Below are 17,445 nucleotides of genomic sequence, written 5' to 3'. Positions count from 1 at the left end.
GTCAACTGAAAAGTCCCCAGTTTTACCAACATCCCGAACCAATAAAAACATCAAAAACAACGTCAGCACTAAATAACATCAGTAATTTAAGAAATCATCATTACAAAGCCTGGAAAACGAGTGAAAAACAGTGTGCAGAGACATACACCAACATGCCATAATCAATTTTCTGGGTTTTGAACCAAAAGAGAAGAGAGATCCTAATATGGTTCTACATTCCTCCTGAGCAAGCTAGAAAAAGCCTTATCTGCAGCCAGTGACTGCCCCTTGCTTTTCAAATACATTAACAGACCAATAATTTCTCAGCAGGATAACACACAACAACCGACTCTTTACTGAAATCAAAAGATAATTGGATCAAAGACTCTGGACAGACAAGGCGGCATGCTAACTCAATTATCAGTTTATTCCTCACAGTGGATTAAAACTTTATAATGACATCTTATAGCTAAGGACAAGACTCTGAAAGTTCTGAAAAAATACTCACCTGCCAACCATTTCTGAGTTGTTATAAACAGGAATGTTGGGTCGATTCTTGTTATCATAAGGTCCAAAGTGACAGTTTGGGGAACCAAACCATTCATCAAACCCATGCTTCAGGGGATGGAACTGGTCCCTGTGGCCCAAGTGCCTGAAACAGAAGGAAATGGATACAAGCCATAATAGAAACAAATGAAGTATCCCCCATGCCCATAAATATAGCAATGAAAAGCCAATATCAACCCAAACTTCAGCAGTATGCCATTACCTTTAAGGGTAGCAATGAAGACTTCACGCTTACCACTTCCAGTGAAACAGGTAGTATCCCCTTCTGATATGCTCCTTTGATGTCAAATCTTTTATGCTGACAGAAAAATGATCTACCACTTTGCAGGGGAAACTATGTGGGCCTCACAGATATGCATTACACATCACTCATAAAACTGAAAATACAAACTTTTTGTTTTTTGTTTTGTTTCTCAACCATTATATCTGCTCTTCTGAAACTTTCCATGGACACATCTGCCTATAATCCCCAATCCTTATTCATTCCTCAGTAGACACAAAAGTAGGTGTTGACCATGTTGGCCAACTCACATTTCAGGAGAAGAATTTATTTTAAAGAAAAGCTCTACCCTTGCATTGCCCCCAAAAAGTCTCACTCCCACATATGACGGCAGAGATGCATGCATGGCTCCATGCCCCTATTTAGTCAAGAAATCACTCAGTCAGTCCTCCATTTCATTTACTCTACAGGTCTGTTTCACTGAACTTCACTAGGGAACAGTCCTGTAACAGATTATTCGATCAAACTCCTGCTGGAATAGAACGACTAACTTGTGGTCACTCAGCCCCATATTCTCACAGGCCCTTCGCTGAAGTAAACCACTACACAATCAGATGCACAAATCATGTGTTAGTAGACTGGTTTAATTCTCAACAGGAATAACAAAATGTTCATGCATCTAATTGAGGGAGCAGTGATTTGAGAAGAGATACTTCTACAGCATTAATGCATATGACTTAAGGTCATTCTAGCTGTGAAAAGACAGTGTAGTGCCCTGACTTCTGGGCAGTAGTCCTGCAATTCTGAACAATGACTTTTCCAGACATGCTCATGGAGTGAGTGGCATCCCTGACAAACTCCAGACAATTTAATGCTCCTTATCAAACCACCTATAGCACAGAAGGATATAGGTGACTAATCACCTAGCATCACCCATTCAGACAGCTTACTTAGTTCAGCACTGCTGTAAATCATCAAAACCTTATGCATCACTGCCTGCCAGTTGCTTGTTCATTTCAAAAAAATTAAAGCAGTTAGGGTACATTGATTCTTCTGGTCAACAAAACAGACATCACAACAGCAGAATTTTATGAAACATGTGATACTTCCCACCCTGTACAACAACCTGGATAATGCATCCCCAGGAATCAATAGCAACAACACTCTACATTAGTAGATACTCATATAACAGAAAAAATGACAGGAGGCTCAATCTAGATAGAACAAGGTACAAAAAATTAACAGAAGCCACTGCCAAAAACAGCAATACTTATAACTTATTTTTTGGGGTGGGATGGGGATCCTGTACCAAAATCTTAATAATAAACTGCATTGCCATAAAGCAAACACACTGTTGCTCGTCTGGTCAGGATAAAACAGACCAACATCTGTGGGTTCTGTTCAAGCAGCTTTATTATGTACAAACATATCAGGATTGAGGCTTAATAACTTTAACTTAGATAAACTTGTAAACTAACTAGCTATCACACTCATACATGCCCACACTCTGGCTGCACTCTCAAAATGGCACTGAAGCTAGCACGTGCTTACTATTTGTTATGCACATGCTGTCCTTGGAAATGCTTCTTAAAGGTAGAACCAAACACTACTCTACATCCTCCCTCTTTGAGAAATGAGTCACACATTATTGACGACTTTAATTGACATGCAAATGATACAAAACCATTCTTTGACATGCAATTATACAGAACCAAGTACATACAGACAATTATGTCCAGGTTGCTGTGCATTTCACACTAGGTCTGGAAATATGACCAAATCGTGTGACATAGACATTAGAATTAGGTCTAGCAGCTGGGACTGTCTCTGCTGAATGTTCAACTTTGGGGACATCAGGAACATTATCAGGAATGGAAGTAGGAGTTAAGACATGTTCTGCAACAGGATCATTGTCTGGATTGCTGTGAGATCTAGAATTTGTATCACAGAAACAATGCTGCAATATCAATTCTGATACAGAAAGATATCTGATTTCTCCTGTATTCCTCACCCTCAGATTCAACGAAGTAGGATCTCGGCTTGGCACATATACCCGTTACTTGACCAATCCGGTCGAAACCTTTCGCCATTTGTATCCTCACTCTCTCTCCTTCTTTCAATGGACGAAGAAATCTGCTCGATTTATCATAGATGGACTTCTGGAAAGAACACTTTTTGAATAGTTGGGCTTTGATTGTTCTGTTGTTTTTAGCTTTAGGCCTCAACAAACTGGAACTTATAGGCAAGGTTGTTCTGGTTTGCTTAGATAGAAGTCTCTGAGCAGGTGAGCCAAGTATATTGTCATGGGGTATGTTTCTGAGATTAAGTGCATTCAAAAAGACATTGGTATTATCAGGCTTTGACCTCTCTAGTAATTGCTTTGCACTCTGTACTGTATGTTCAGCTAGTCTTTGACTGTGAGTATTCTGAACTACTAGTGACATGTGCAAAGTCCCATTCTTTTGCAAATTTTCTGAAACAACTGACTGGTAAATTGGGTGCCATTGTCAGAAATAAGCTTCTGTGGACTCCCATGGTCTGAGAAATGACGTTTCAACTTAGTGATAACCGCAGTGGACGTTAGGTTAGGTAGTAAATCGATCTCAAACCATTTCAAATAAGAATCTACCAACAGTAAGTAACATTGATTGTTCCACTCAAATATATCAGTGGCTACTGTTGACCAAGGTAGTTCAGGAACTTGACTTAGCTGAAGTGGTTCTTTTTGCAAATGCAGTTGCAGTACTATGCATACTGAACAAGAAGAAAGTACTTTATCAATATTGTTTGCTAGAGAAGACCAAAATACTAGTCCTTTCACCCTTCTTTTGGTAGATTCGGAACCTGGGTGACCATGATGCAAAATCTGGATATATTCACGTTGTAAGGAAGCAAGAGCAACAATTTTAGGACCTTTGAAAATAATGCCATCTTCCATCAACATCTCATCTCTGTAAGGAAAATAATTTTGCACTTCAGGGAGTACACTAGATTGCTTTGACAGCCATCCAACATTAATGAAGTGGTTGAGCTTTTGCAAAATGGGATCAGTCTTTGTATGGTTTCTCTCAGCTCATAAAGTCTCGTGGTGGAAATATTACGCATTTCCATGACATCAAAGTCAAAATTCACTGCATTAAGCTGTTCCATTGTATTTCTGGGTGATCTGGATAAGGTATCACCCAAATAAACAAGTTTGTTTTTTGTACAGACCATTTTGAAGTTGTACTTTTGCAATCTAAGCATCTTTCTTTGTAAGCTTGCTGGAGCTCAATGCATAGGCTTCTTTAAAATGGTGACCAGAGGATAATGATCAGTTTCAGTCTGTACTGCTTGATCACATATATAATCATGAAACTATGAACATGCAAATACTATTGCCAAAAGTTCTTTCTCAATTTGAGCATACTGCATTTCAGTTTGGGTAAGAGTTCTACATGCATAGGCTACTGGTCTGCCCTCTTGAAGAATAACTGCACCAAGACCAAATTCTGAAGCATCACAGGAAAGAGTTACTGGTTTATTGACATCATAGTATCTTAATGTAGGTGGGGTGGCAATTTTCTGCTTAAGGTCTTCAAATGCTCTCTGGTACTGTTCCCTACTAAGTCCATGGAACATTTTTGTGCATTAGCTCTCTCAAAGGTGCTGTCAATTCACTGAAATCTGGTATAAACTTGCCTAAATAGTTGACCATGCCAAGAAAATGTTGTGTAGAGCTTGAACATTATCTGGTGCTGGCATCTCAAGAATAGCTGCTTGCTTGTATGGGTCTGGTCGCAAGCCAGTGCTAGTAAATAAATGACCTACATATGTAACTTCTGCTAGTCTGAATTTGCACTTCAGAGGATTGGGTTTTAAGTTCACTTCACATGCTCTGTCTAGAACTTTCCTAAGGTTTCTGTCTTGCTGTGCTTCACCACTGCCTCCAACCAACAAATCATCTACTATTACGGCACAAGGATAACCTCAAAAATTTTTTTCCATTGCATCTTGAAAGACTTCGCTTGCAGAATTTATTCCAAATGGCATCCTGAGGAATCTATAGCTTCCAAATGTGGTACTGAATGTAGTCAGTAGTGAAGATTTGGGATCAAGCATCACTTGCCAAAATGAACTTTTGGCATCTAACACAGAAAAAACAGTGGCATTCGGTATTAGGGCTGCAACTTCCTCGACTGTATGCACAGGAAGATGCGGTCTCTGTAATGCTTTGCTCAAATCTCTTGCGTCAGTGCATATTCTGATTTCATCTGAGTCTTGTCTGTGTACTGCTACCAAGGATTGCACCCATTCAGTAGGTTCTGTAACTGGACAAATTACACCTTGCGGCACCATTTTATCCAACTGAGCTTTGACTTTATTCTGCGTAGCTATTGGAACCTTTCTTGATGGTCTGACCAGTGGACTGACTTCTGGGTCTAACTTCATAGAATACACATCAGCATATTCTGAGAAAATAGCAGCAGTAAAACAGGAACTGAGACATGTGCTTATATGATGAACGTCTTTGGTAAAGGAAAGCAGATTCATTCTCAAACTGTCTCTGAGACCCAGTAATGACTGCACAGGTCTTTGGACTACATAGAGCAGTAAGCTGTAGCAGTTCATAGCCAAATAACATGAACCACTACTGAACCTTCATTATGAATTTCTTCACCTCCATAAGCAACAAGTTTCACCCAACTGGCTACATTAAGTTGCTCACCAGCTCTCACCTTAGCAAATGTGTCTGCTGCCATAACATTACACTTTGAACTAGTGTCTACTTTGAGCTTGGTGGATTTACAATTGATCTGGACAGTTACAAAACACTTCATTCTTTGCCAAGAAATCTACTGCATCAACCTTTTCACCAATTATGATACACCATCTATATAGAAAGTAGGGTTGCAGCCCTCTATATGATCAACTTGCTTTTTTAAGTGACCCTTCTTTATTACTAAGTGAGGTTTACTTGATTTGGAAAACTTTTGAAAATGGTTCAATTTTTTACACTTGTGGCATTGCTGACCAAATGCTAAGCAATTTTCTCTTTTAGACTCATGATTCACACCACAATTGTGACAGTTAACAGTAAAGCTTGATTTGGGTTTTGCTGATTCACCCTTGTACTGCATTAAGCATGTCTTTTTCACTGAACTAGTCTTAGAACTTGGGTTTTACCTGTCACACCCGCAGGGATTACAGCTGCCATGTGGTTATGCCTGCTTCTGCTAGCCATGTGTTCCATGCTGTCTACATTTGCTCTGGAGCCTGCTGAAACCATGCTCTTATCACTTGCAAGCATACTTGTGTGCCTTTCTGTAACTTCATGGATTTGACAAATCTCAATAGCTTTGCTCAGCGTTAAATCACTGTCATCAAGCAAAATCTTTCTCACTGCAGCATTATTAATACCACACACAAGCCTATCCTTTATCAACTCATCTTTTAAATCACCAAACCTACAAGTTTTAGCTTTGTTTCTCAGGTCAGTAATATAAGCTGCAAAAGTTTCCCTGGCTTTTGATCTCTTGTGTAAAAGAAATGTCTCTCTAATGTAATATTTGTCTGGGGGTTGCACATTTCCTTAAATTTGCCTTTCAAATACTTGGGGCTTCCCTTGATTCAGCCTGTACAACAAAATGACGTTTTCCCCTTCTCCTTCATATACTGCTGGTGCATACACAAATGAATGCTCTATTTCAATGGCCTCTGACCCAGCTAGGTTTAGCAAAATGAATACCCTGGTGCGTGCGTGCATCTTTGTCGAAATAAGCTGCTTGTATAAAAATATCGTACTCTTGCTCAAATATTCTCCAATTCTCCGCAATATTCTGATCAAATACAAGTGGACCTGGTCTGTAAAATGCCTCTGCCACATTAATACATATCAGAGAAGGTTTTTGCAAGTAAGCATGAACACATACACATATACATATGCCAGAAATTTATGCCAGTACTTGTAACTATGTCCAATAGAACATGCAGCGTCTGAATAACTGAACTTTGCGAAATAAGTCTCCTGGGCACATGAATACTCTTGAAATCACTGTACTTTAAAAAAAAACAGCTCTTATCAGTGTAAGAAACATTTCAAAATAACTGTACTGTGCAAATAAACTGGGCGGAAGAAGCTCATGGTAAGAAACATTTCGAAGTAATTGCACTTTGCGAATAAACAGTACGCAGCACACTGAAACTTTCCCAAAATGGCTGTACTTTGTAAAATAACTCTGTACAGTGCAAGAAACCTCTCTGTATTGGCGACACTCTGCAAATAGACACACCCAGCACAAGAAACTATTCAAAATGGCTGTATTTTGACTACACTTTATGAAACAATTGCACTTTGCACACAAACTCTTTGGAATAATTGCACAGTAATAAATACACACTGTAAGCAGTTTTACACACTTTGAGATACTTCGAATAACTCTAGTTATGCCATGAACAGCTTCAATCAATGCAAAAATAGTAGTTTATGCCAACACAGAAATTTGCAAAAAACATGCAGTCTCTTTGTTTTATTTATGCTTACTGTGCCCTTTTTGCCCTTTATTACATTCATTTTGCTCATTTAATCTCTTCTCATGCCCATTAAACTTCTCTTGTGCTCGTCTCACTCCAAACATGCTCGTTTTACTTTAAACATGCTAATTTTGCAATTCAGAGGTAATTCCAAACCCCTTATGTGTTTTTCTGATAATCGTTTTATCAAAATCTTAATTTTAAACATTTCGTTTAATTAATAAACTTTTTGTGCCTCTCATTTCCTTAATATGTTCTGTGTCATTGTAATGTGCCGTTTTATCTTTTTGATAAAAGCAATAGTTCGTGCAAGTTTCCATTACCTTTAGTTAATTTCTGGCCCTTTTTTGTACTTGGTTCACTTAGTTCACTTTCACTGTTAACTCTGCACCTTGTAGCTCTGAAAAGCAGTCTCTGGAATCCTGGTTCTGACACCATGTTGCTTGTCTGGTCAGGATAAAACAGATGAACATTTGAACATCTGTGGGTTCTGTTCAAACAGCTTTACGTACAAACACATCAAGATTGAGGCTTAATAACTTTAACTTAGATAAACGAAAACTGACTAGCTATCACATTCATGCATGCTCACACTCTGGCTGCACTCTCAAAATAGCACTGAAGCTAGCACGTGCTTGCTATTCATATGCACGTGCTATCCTTGGAAATGCCTCTTAAAGGTACAACACACGGTTTAAGTTTCGCTTATTTTACAAAAAAACTGCCAATGAATGCTTAAACCAGTACATGTAATAAATTCCCAAACAAGAGATCATTAAAAGCGGAAACTGATCTTTGAGGTGATTTAAACAAGTTGCAGGAATGGACATATGGAAGGGATCTTGGGTTCAAGTCAGGTAAGTGTTAGATTATGTTCACTGGGCACGATCATAATGTCAGAGACTATGTACTAAGAAAAGGAGTAAGACTAGAGCAAATACTAAGGGAAACAACACAGATGTCATGATCCCTCCCAGTCTGATACACTGTGCACTGTAAAGGGTCTGTAAGTAAAGTAACCAAAAAGCTGTGTTACACAACCAGAGAAAACTAAATCAAGGGATCCTGATGTCCTTATATCTTCTACAAGTTATTAGCTATGCCTCATATGATGTAGACCATGCAAGTTTGAAGAGCTGAATTAACTAGTGTTATTAAATGATCCAAGGGGGTCAGACAAGACAATGGAAAATATTTAAAATTCATCTAACAAGAATGGTTAAAAATATTATGTATTTTGAAGTTAGAATACATATGAGTAAGGATAACATGATCAGGAGGGGCAAGATAGTTAAAGGACTGATGGAAAGAACTGCTTTGGGGAGAAGGGATGAAGTCTGAGATCAGGGGTTATTGCCATAAATAAAGTATGCAAGTATGTATAGGGTTGACATTAGACATTACACAAGTTTTTCTTTACTGATAAAGTTGTTGGTCAGTGCAACAGGTCCTTGCATTAAAGCTGCAGAATACAAAACTCCAGATATTTTTGCATGGAAATATGGGAGGTGAAGGAAGACATGCTGCATGCTACACGTGCACACACACACACACACACACACACACACACACACACACACACACACACACACACACACACCAAGACTACACAGGTCGGCAACTTTTTTTCAAGTGGTTATTCTATATTGTTAAGGACTGGTGTTTGAACTTTTGGTACAAAGAGACAAATGATGTTACTATATTAACAATTGTTAACTCCTTGTTTTAGTGAGAAAACAGAAATACATTTTCATTTGAAAATACAGTATCAATAAGTCAATGCCCATCAAAAAAAAAAACGTTTGCAATGCAGCCTCCCTTTCAATGGAAAAAAAGACTGAAAATCTTATCTCCTGTATTCATGATGCTGTCAGGTGCAGGAAACTACTGTTGTATAACATGCGCACCCTAACAGTAGAAGTCTGACGCCATTCCTGTTCCTCTAGTAAGTCACTAGGACTGGAAATGAACCTTGCAACAACAGTGGCAGCTAGCTTCAGAATAATTAGCAGTGGACATGGCCCTCACTGCAAGCCTTAACTAGCTGTCTGAAATGCTACCCACTGAGTCAGAGAGCTATAACAGCCTAAAATGTGAAAATAGATTAATCTGCTGAACCAAGACCCTCTCCTCAATCTACCACAGACAAGACAAAACAATAAGCATGACAGAAGTAGCAGTTGGACCAACAGCTCACAGCCCACAACAGCAGCAGCATATAAATCAGGTCAGTTTTTGCTACCACCCACCAGCTGATAGTATGTACAGAAGACGACTCTCAAAAACATTGAAAACATACTACCATGTGATACCACCAGGCTCTAACAAACAGCATCTTCAACAACACTGTAAAATTATTGTTCTTAAAATGTTTTGTAATAATTTGGAGCTTTTCTCCTAGGGCCTCCACTGAACATGGGATTCTACCCAGTCGGACTTTCTCAGTAGTCAAATGTCAATAAATATATGAATAAATAAATAAACAAAACACATGTATGTATTAATAAATATGGCAGACTACCATGTACAAACATTTTTATCCTTAGCCTTGGATATATGCCAGACTAAACAAGCTGCATAATTATCTTATCAACCACGACAGGCCAGCAGAACAATAAAACATACACAATAATCCTGAGCAACCTGTTGTTGTGGTTTGTCTTTCGGCTTTTCCTGGTTAGGGGTCGCCACAGCGGAACTCCGGTCTGCTAATGATTGGCAGTAGATTTTCACGAACGCCGAGGTGCCAGCTCGACGTTCAACCTTCAACGAAGGCACGCCCACTTAATCCTGAGCAATCTAATATCAGTAAAAAGCTTGAGGAAGGCAGGAGGGATACTCTTACTGGAAAAAATCAGGAATGCCATCAAACATTTAATGCTAGCTTGAGTACCTCTCACAATGATAATATATTTTATACCATTTTCAGTTTCTCCAATAATTCTTCCCAAATGGGTAAAACTGAAAGCTATATACCTAAACTGCAACTGATGGGCGCCACTCAGTAAGTCCTCCACACCCAGGACTGTAGCAAACCAACTCTCAGCCTCAGCCTTACAGCAGCAGTTCGATTAGAAACAGCTTGTAAGGTATGGATGAAGCCCAGACTGCTGCCTCACAAATCTCAGTTATCTCCCTGAAAGCTCTGCTGAGGTACACATGCCTTCAATAAAGTGTAATAAATCCAAAAGTAAGGCAAGTACTACCACGCTGTATATGACGCAAATTAACTTTATTAAAACAATAAAAGCAGTATCATAAGCGCTTTCGGGTAAATCCCTTCATCAGATGATAAAACACTAGTAAAAACATAGTATCTAATATAGTACAACACAGCCAATAAAAATCAATAATTTACCCTCATTTTTGCTAGAGCTGGTTTTAAAGGGACAACATCATTTAATCCTGGGGCTTTGTCAGCTCCCAGTCTAAGAATCCATTGCATCTCTTTGTATTCAGTTTCATTATACAAGTCACCCATTCTTTGACTTCTATTTACAACACATATACCCATAAAGGCAAATACATGATAATATGCAATTTTATATGCTTGTACAGTGCGTATAAAACCTTGTATCTGATAGATGCTTAAAAATTCTATCTAAGTCTGCAATTTGTTTTTCCTACATAATATGCAGTGCACTGCTGACAGTTCGCAATATAAACATGTTGTGTGTTACAGTCAGCATACATATTCAAAAAGTAATTCTTGTTGGTCCTGGGGTGTATCAAACAGTTCCCCTGTAGAATGTGCTTACAGGCTTTACAATGTAGACATGGATAAGTTCCCTTCTTCTTAATGCCTGAATTTTTAAAATGCATAGGTTCTTGACACAAAATATCTTTCAGATTTGTATTTCTTTTAAAAATAAATCTAGGTTGTGTCCCTACAACTCTAGTTATATTCTCATCTGTTAAAAGAATTCTCCAGTTGTCTCTAATTATATTACATATACTACCTATATCATTACTGTATGTTAAACTTATTTTCAAACCTTCATTAGGTTTTTGACCCTGTGCATCTACAATATTAGGCCATTTTTTACCTCTGTGTAACCATGGTTTTGCACTTTGTTTTCTATAGAGACTGCTGTTGTCCATTTCCTTTTTTAATACATTTTTACTATAACCTCGTGCTTGAAAATTATTCTTTAGAGTCCAATTCCTGTATAAAGGAATTTTCATTTGTGCAAAGACTAGATATTCTACAGACTTGTCCCTTGACTATGTGTTGGAATACATGCCTAGGGTGCATGCTATCATATCTAAGCATGCTGTTGGTCCAACAAGGCTTCCTATATAGTGAGGTCTCCACCTCCCCATTTTCTTTCTTAATAAATACCAACATCCAAGTATTCAATAACTGAACTAGAATAATTCAATGAGAATCTGAAGAAGCTGGTAGTGGACTCTAGATACTTGACAAAGGATGTTAATTCTGATGTGGTGCCCCCCCCCCCCCCCAAAAAAAAAGAAAACCTTGTCCACAAATCTATTGTAAAAGAGAAGTTTGACTTTCCAATCATGTGCTGCCTCAAATATCACCATATCTTCCCCGTATGCTAGGACTAGGTTAGCATATGTGTTCGCACAAGGCGTACCCATAGCTATACCTTGTCTCTGGCAATAATACTTTGTTTGACAAAGAAAAACATTACTCTCTAATACTAACCTTAATAAGGAACATAACCGTATATTTTCATCTATATGTATATTCACCTTTTTGTTCAGTATTTCTTCTATGGCAGTAATACCATATTGATTTTCTATAGCAGTGAACAAATTCTTTACATCTAAAGTAACAAATATATAGGAAATGTCACTGTTCTCTTGTAAATAAACACCCAATGATTCCAGAAATGTAGCAGTATCTTTCAAAATCCTAGGGAAGGTTTGTAACATTGGTCTAAGAGTGCATTCTAACCAAATAGAAGTTACCTAGCCCCTACCCGATACTATGTGTCTCATGGGTGGTGTTTTGGGATCCTTATGAATTTTTGGTAAGGCTTTAAAAACTGGAATAGTAGGATGTTGTGTGTGTGTATATATATATATATATATATATATATATATATATATATATATATATATATACAAATGTCAGCAGCTCATGGCCTATCAAACCAGTTTTTTCCATGTTAAATAAAGATTTGTGCACTTTTTGTATATAGGAATTCACCATTAGTGAAGGGATTTACCCGAAAGCACTTGCTGTTTGGTCAGGCACTTCAACCTTCATGCTGCAAGATTTTCAATGTTTTTTTAGACTCTTACTACATTTCCAGCTTGTAAACTGGGTAGTCTTTTGAAGTTATCATAAAAGTATTTCTGTTTCTGCTAATTCCTCCCCACCATTTCCTTTACTTTAAATCGAGTTTCTGGCATGACTAACTGAGCTGAAACAGATAATGTGCTTTTCGGCCTTAGGTTGGGGATTGAGCCACTGCAAAATACTTTTTATATATTCCAAAGCTGCAAGATGACAGCCCTCATACTTTTTAATACAGTGAAAAAAATCTTATGACAGAAGCAGTATCAGCAGTTCTCGCCACTTATCCATTACACTGTGGATTAGTATGGCCTGAACATTACAGGTACAAATTTCCACTTGCACACAATCTTCTGAAATCTTGACTTTTTGTTCGCAAAAGAATGACATACATAAGGAATCCTTTGTCTAAAAAACACAAACTTTAAGGATCTGATCACACTACCATTTGTTAGGTCTGTCAGTTTATTGCATGGAACTTGGAATAATAACCTACTCCTATTAAGATACATGGCTCCTTTGAAATGGAACACATCTATGCCCAATTAACTCCACAGATGAAGATGTTCTTCACTACCAGGATAATGATGGAATATATCAGTTAGCATCCTTTCTTCCAGACTGCCATTATGTTATGTATTGCCTATGGCACTGCACCAGACTACTTGTTCTATTTGACTCCATCCTGGGCAATACATTAAATCTCTTGTTCTTTCTTTGTTCTTTACTGTTCTCTAATGTGATTCTTGTATACTCTTGAGCATTTTTTCTCAGCTGACTGGAAACTAATATTATGTCAGCTTTGAACCTTAAGCCATGGGCAGAATTTATTTGTTCCTAAGAAACAGAAAGACTATGCTCATTTCCTACTGGTAAGTTTTGTTCAAGTCAGCCTTTCACCTTACTGTCTTTCAGTCAGTGCATTTCTAAGTCATTGTCAGGGCAGCTCTAAAATGAATGAATGAATGAACTGATTCATTCAAGCATTGGTAACTGTAATTACTGTTAGCTCTAGTAGGTATATTCTACTCAGCATATGTGCTACATATAGCTCCTTGTTTTTTTTACATATTTCAATTTCAGATTACGCTTCAGTTGATTAAGTAATGCTCTTGCAATCTCAGGGGTGCTTTGGAAAACAAAACAAAACATTTATGAACATGTTTTGTAAGGGTTTGTGAGCTGGATTCGCATAAACATCTCTACCACGGACATATTAAAGGAGTTTCTCACATCCATATACTTTTTCTGACAGCTTCATTTCTGTTTTTGTGTATCCATAAATGCTCCTGACACACACACAACTTGGTTTATTCTCTTCCAGGATTACAAGTGCTTTGCCACTCCAACTGGCATCTATTAGGAACACAGATGGCTTATTCACATTACAGTACTTTAAATGTTTAATTCTTCTGTAACTAGAGTCTTCAGCATTTAAAAACATCTAATGTCTTTCTTTGAGGTCTAGTTATCTCAAACATATTAGATACAATACTGCAAGATACTGCATAATTCCTACAAACGTTTGTAATGACCAACTGTTATGTGTATTTGGCATTTTTACAACTGCTCTGACATCTTTGTATCGGTCTTTAGTTGAACTGATGTTAAAATATGATCCCATGTACTTACTATTAATTTACATTTGTTTTTATTTAACTTAGGATTACACAGTCTTAAAATAAACCAAGCTTAAGCAACTGTATTAGACTCATGTCATGCTCTTCTTGTGATGCAAACAGATCACCAATTTTGTTATTAACACATTCTAAGCCTTCAAAAGGTCTGTGTAACATCTCTTTGAAATGCCTCTGCTGCTGATCAAATATGAAATGAACTTCGAAGGAATCTGTACCTTCCTTGTGAAGTATTAAAACATATACACTTGTCAGCTTGCTTCATCTAGCTTTATTTGCCACAATCTCTGCCTTGTATGTCGCACTGAACAGAATTAGCATTTGGCATCACAGACCACTTATTCAATTTAAAGTAAAGTAATGAGTAACACTCTTTCATTAAGTTATTCTGATCTGTGGGTCAATACAAATGCACATCTAATCTTGCTTCACAGCAATGACCATACACTTCTATCATTCTATTGGCCACAACTTCTTCTCAATCAAACCTATGCATTCCATTCCCTTTAATGCCTGTTCTGTTCCGTACCATGGACAGCTGTTACTTCCCTAACAGCATTACTAAAACTTACCAGGTTTTATTGGGCATTCAGAATGACATATGATACTGCCTTAAGTATCTTATGAGCACTATCAAATAAATAATAAACAATAAATGTAGCTGCCTTTAGAGAGAGAGCAAGGGAATGGAAACAAGGCTTTTCCAAGTTGTAAAAATGCCATGTCTCAAAAATAGTTCAGGGGAGTTAGTGAAAGTTGAATCCACATTCTACTCTCCCATGAAACTAAAGAAAATCCATATTGTTATAGTTAAGGAAGCTGAATGAGGGGGATTTTATCTGATGAAGTTTGGATAGGACAGTGAACGAAAACGTTCATTACATTTAACATATTTTATACTCTTCTGGTGACTGTCCCAGGAAACAAAAGTGTTTCTTCATGAAACAGTAATGCCAGTCTGGTCAATTTACGTATCCTTTATAATCCATATCCTAAATCCTTCCCGTAAAGTCAAAAAATAAATGATGGAAGAACAGGTTCTTGCCAGTTTCTGATAGGAAGACAAAAGCATTTCAGAGACAAACTGGAAACTGATCTGACCTGAAATGAAACTGAAGAACATTCAATTAACAGGGAAATACCAATCAATTCCATTTTTGTGTTTGTTACCAGGTGAAACAGTTATCATTGACACTTGTAAGTATCACCACGGGCATTTTTATTAACCTGGAGCTTACCAGTTCCCGTTTTGTACTGGATGATGCAAGATCTGTAGCTTACTTCTGATGGGAAGACCTCAAAGTTTTCAGTCTTACTATAACCAAGCATTCAACAGGAAATGGCAGAAGCCTCTCTTTCTAGAAAATATAGGCTGAATGTTTAACGGTCTTCAAAAGGCTGCCAAAATCTGGTTAACTGCGGACTTCCAAGATTGTTACACACTCATCAACAGCTTAATTTCAGGCTGTTCAGTGTGAAAAAAAGAAAAAGATAAGAGCTAGAAATTTTCAGTTTCAGTAAAATACAGGTGAAGAGAAAACACTGTCTGGGAAGATTCCTGCAGCTGTTCAGCAAAATGCAGTTCAAGCTCCAGCTTTGGTGCAAGAGATGGCTTCCAGTAATTGAGAGGAAAAAAATCAAACACACGCACAGCCAGTTAAAATAAAATGAAATGTGAAGGAGCATATCAACTCATATAACAAAAGGCTGGAAAGAATGGAAGAAGCTTACAGAGCTATTCAGATGAACTGATAAAATTGCAAAAACTTAGAGCTTGAAATAAATGAAACTGAAGTATCATTGAGTATCAGGCTGCTCCAGAAGAACTGTTTCACAAAATGGTAGAGTTAGAGGACAGAGCATGCAGAGAAAAACTGATATTTTCTGCTGTACCAGAGAAACTAGAAGGAACAGACTGCATTAATTTTTGAGACCACAAATAAGCAACTGAACTGTTATTCCACAACAGGATTTGTTAATTGAAAAGGTACATCATGTGTATGCTCCAAAGAATGCAGCCAAGACCTGTATCTTTAAAGATGCAATCATACCAGCAGAAAGAGTTGATCCTGACAAAACTGTGGCAGAAAGGCAAAGTATTAAACATTGGAGACAGTAGAGAGTTTGTGGAAAATGATTATTCACTGCACACCAGGCAGAAGACAAGCAAATTTATCCCAGCAATCAGGGAATGTCAAATGGAAGGTGTGATATTTAAGCTGATTTATTCAGCTGTCTTTAGAATATTTTTGCTTCCAGGATCAAAGTCATTTTCTGATACAGAAAAGGCTAAGGAAGAAATACAAAAGTATCATCACAAATCAATTCCATAAATCCACATCTCTCGCCTCTGTCATCCAATATGCAGATGACTCTACCCCGATATGCTTTGGTCCCTCTCTAACACAACTACAGGCTATAACACAACAATCCTTCCTAGAAGTAGAATCCTGGCTAACACTAACCTCATATTGAACCCAAACAAGACCAAACTCATACTCTTTCTCCCAAAACACCCACTCCCTCAGCCACTTTTCAAATCCACTCCTCCAACAACAAAATCATAAACACCAGCTCACATACCAAATTACTAGGTGTCACAATTGATAGCAAATTAAAATTTGACCTACACCTCTCTCAAACCATTAAAAAACACACATCAAACTAGACTCTCTTTACTGAATTAGCATCGCCAGGACTCCTCTCTTATCTACTGTTCTCCATGCATCCCCCATATTTACAAACCTTAACAAAACTGACCTTACCAAACTTGCAACAGCCTACAATAAAATAGCCAAGTTCACCATGAGCTCCGCATATAGGTCCCACCACTACTTTGCCCTACAACAAATAAATTGGCTAGAATTCCCACAGCAACTAACCTGTACCCAACTTGTCTTTACTCACCAAATAACATACCAGCCAAACAGAACCCCAGCCCTACAATTACTCCAACCATATGCCAACAATCGGCAACTCCGATCCTCACACAAACCACTCCTCCAAGTATCCAAAAGCAACAACAATTCATCCCTAACTTTTATAGTCTCCACGTATACCCCACTCCTACTTACCTACAATAAGAGTATAATTTGATAATTTATTTTCTTTTGTAAGGGTATATATATATATATTAAAGTATACTCAAATAATATATATATATATATATATATATATATATATATATATATATATATATATGTATATATATATATATATATATATATATATATATCTATATATATATATATATATATATA

The 17,445-nt window shown here is 37.5% G+C and overlaps 1 protein-coding gene across 2 annotated transcripts in view; it reads right to left on the bottom strand.

Annotated features, from left to right (window-relative positions):
- Positions 1-17,445, bottom strand: part of GALNS (galactosamine (N-acetyl)-6-sulfatase) — a 1,207,745-nt gene that overhangs the window by 926,760 nt on the left and 263,540 nt on the right. For both annotated transcript variants that reach the window (XM_044081696.1, XM_044081697.1), the window contains exon 5: positions 488-631. In XM_044081696.1, coding sequence (XP_043937631.1) covers positions 488-631 — 144 coding nt within the window. The remainder of the gene's footprint in view (positions 1-487; positions 632-17,445) is intronic.

Source organism: Protopterus annectens, chromosome 8.part1 (assembly GCF_019279795.1).
Source record: "Protopterus annectens isolate FY-2018-M chromosome 8.part1, PAN1.0, whole genome shotgun sequence".
Lineage (NCBI taxonomy): Eukaryota > Metazoa > Chordata > Ceratodontiformes > Protopteridae > Protopterus > Protopterus annectens.
The sequence above is the reverse complement of the archived record's forward strand: the minus strand, read 5'-3'. Positions and strand labels throughout refer to the sequence as shown.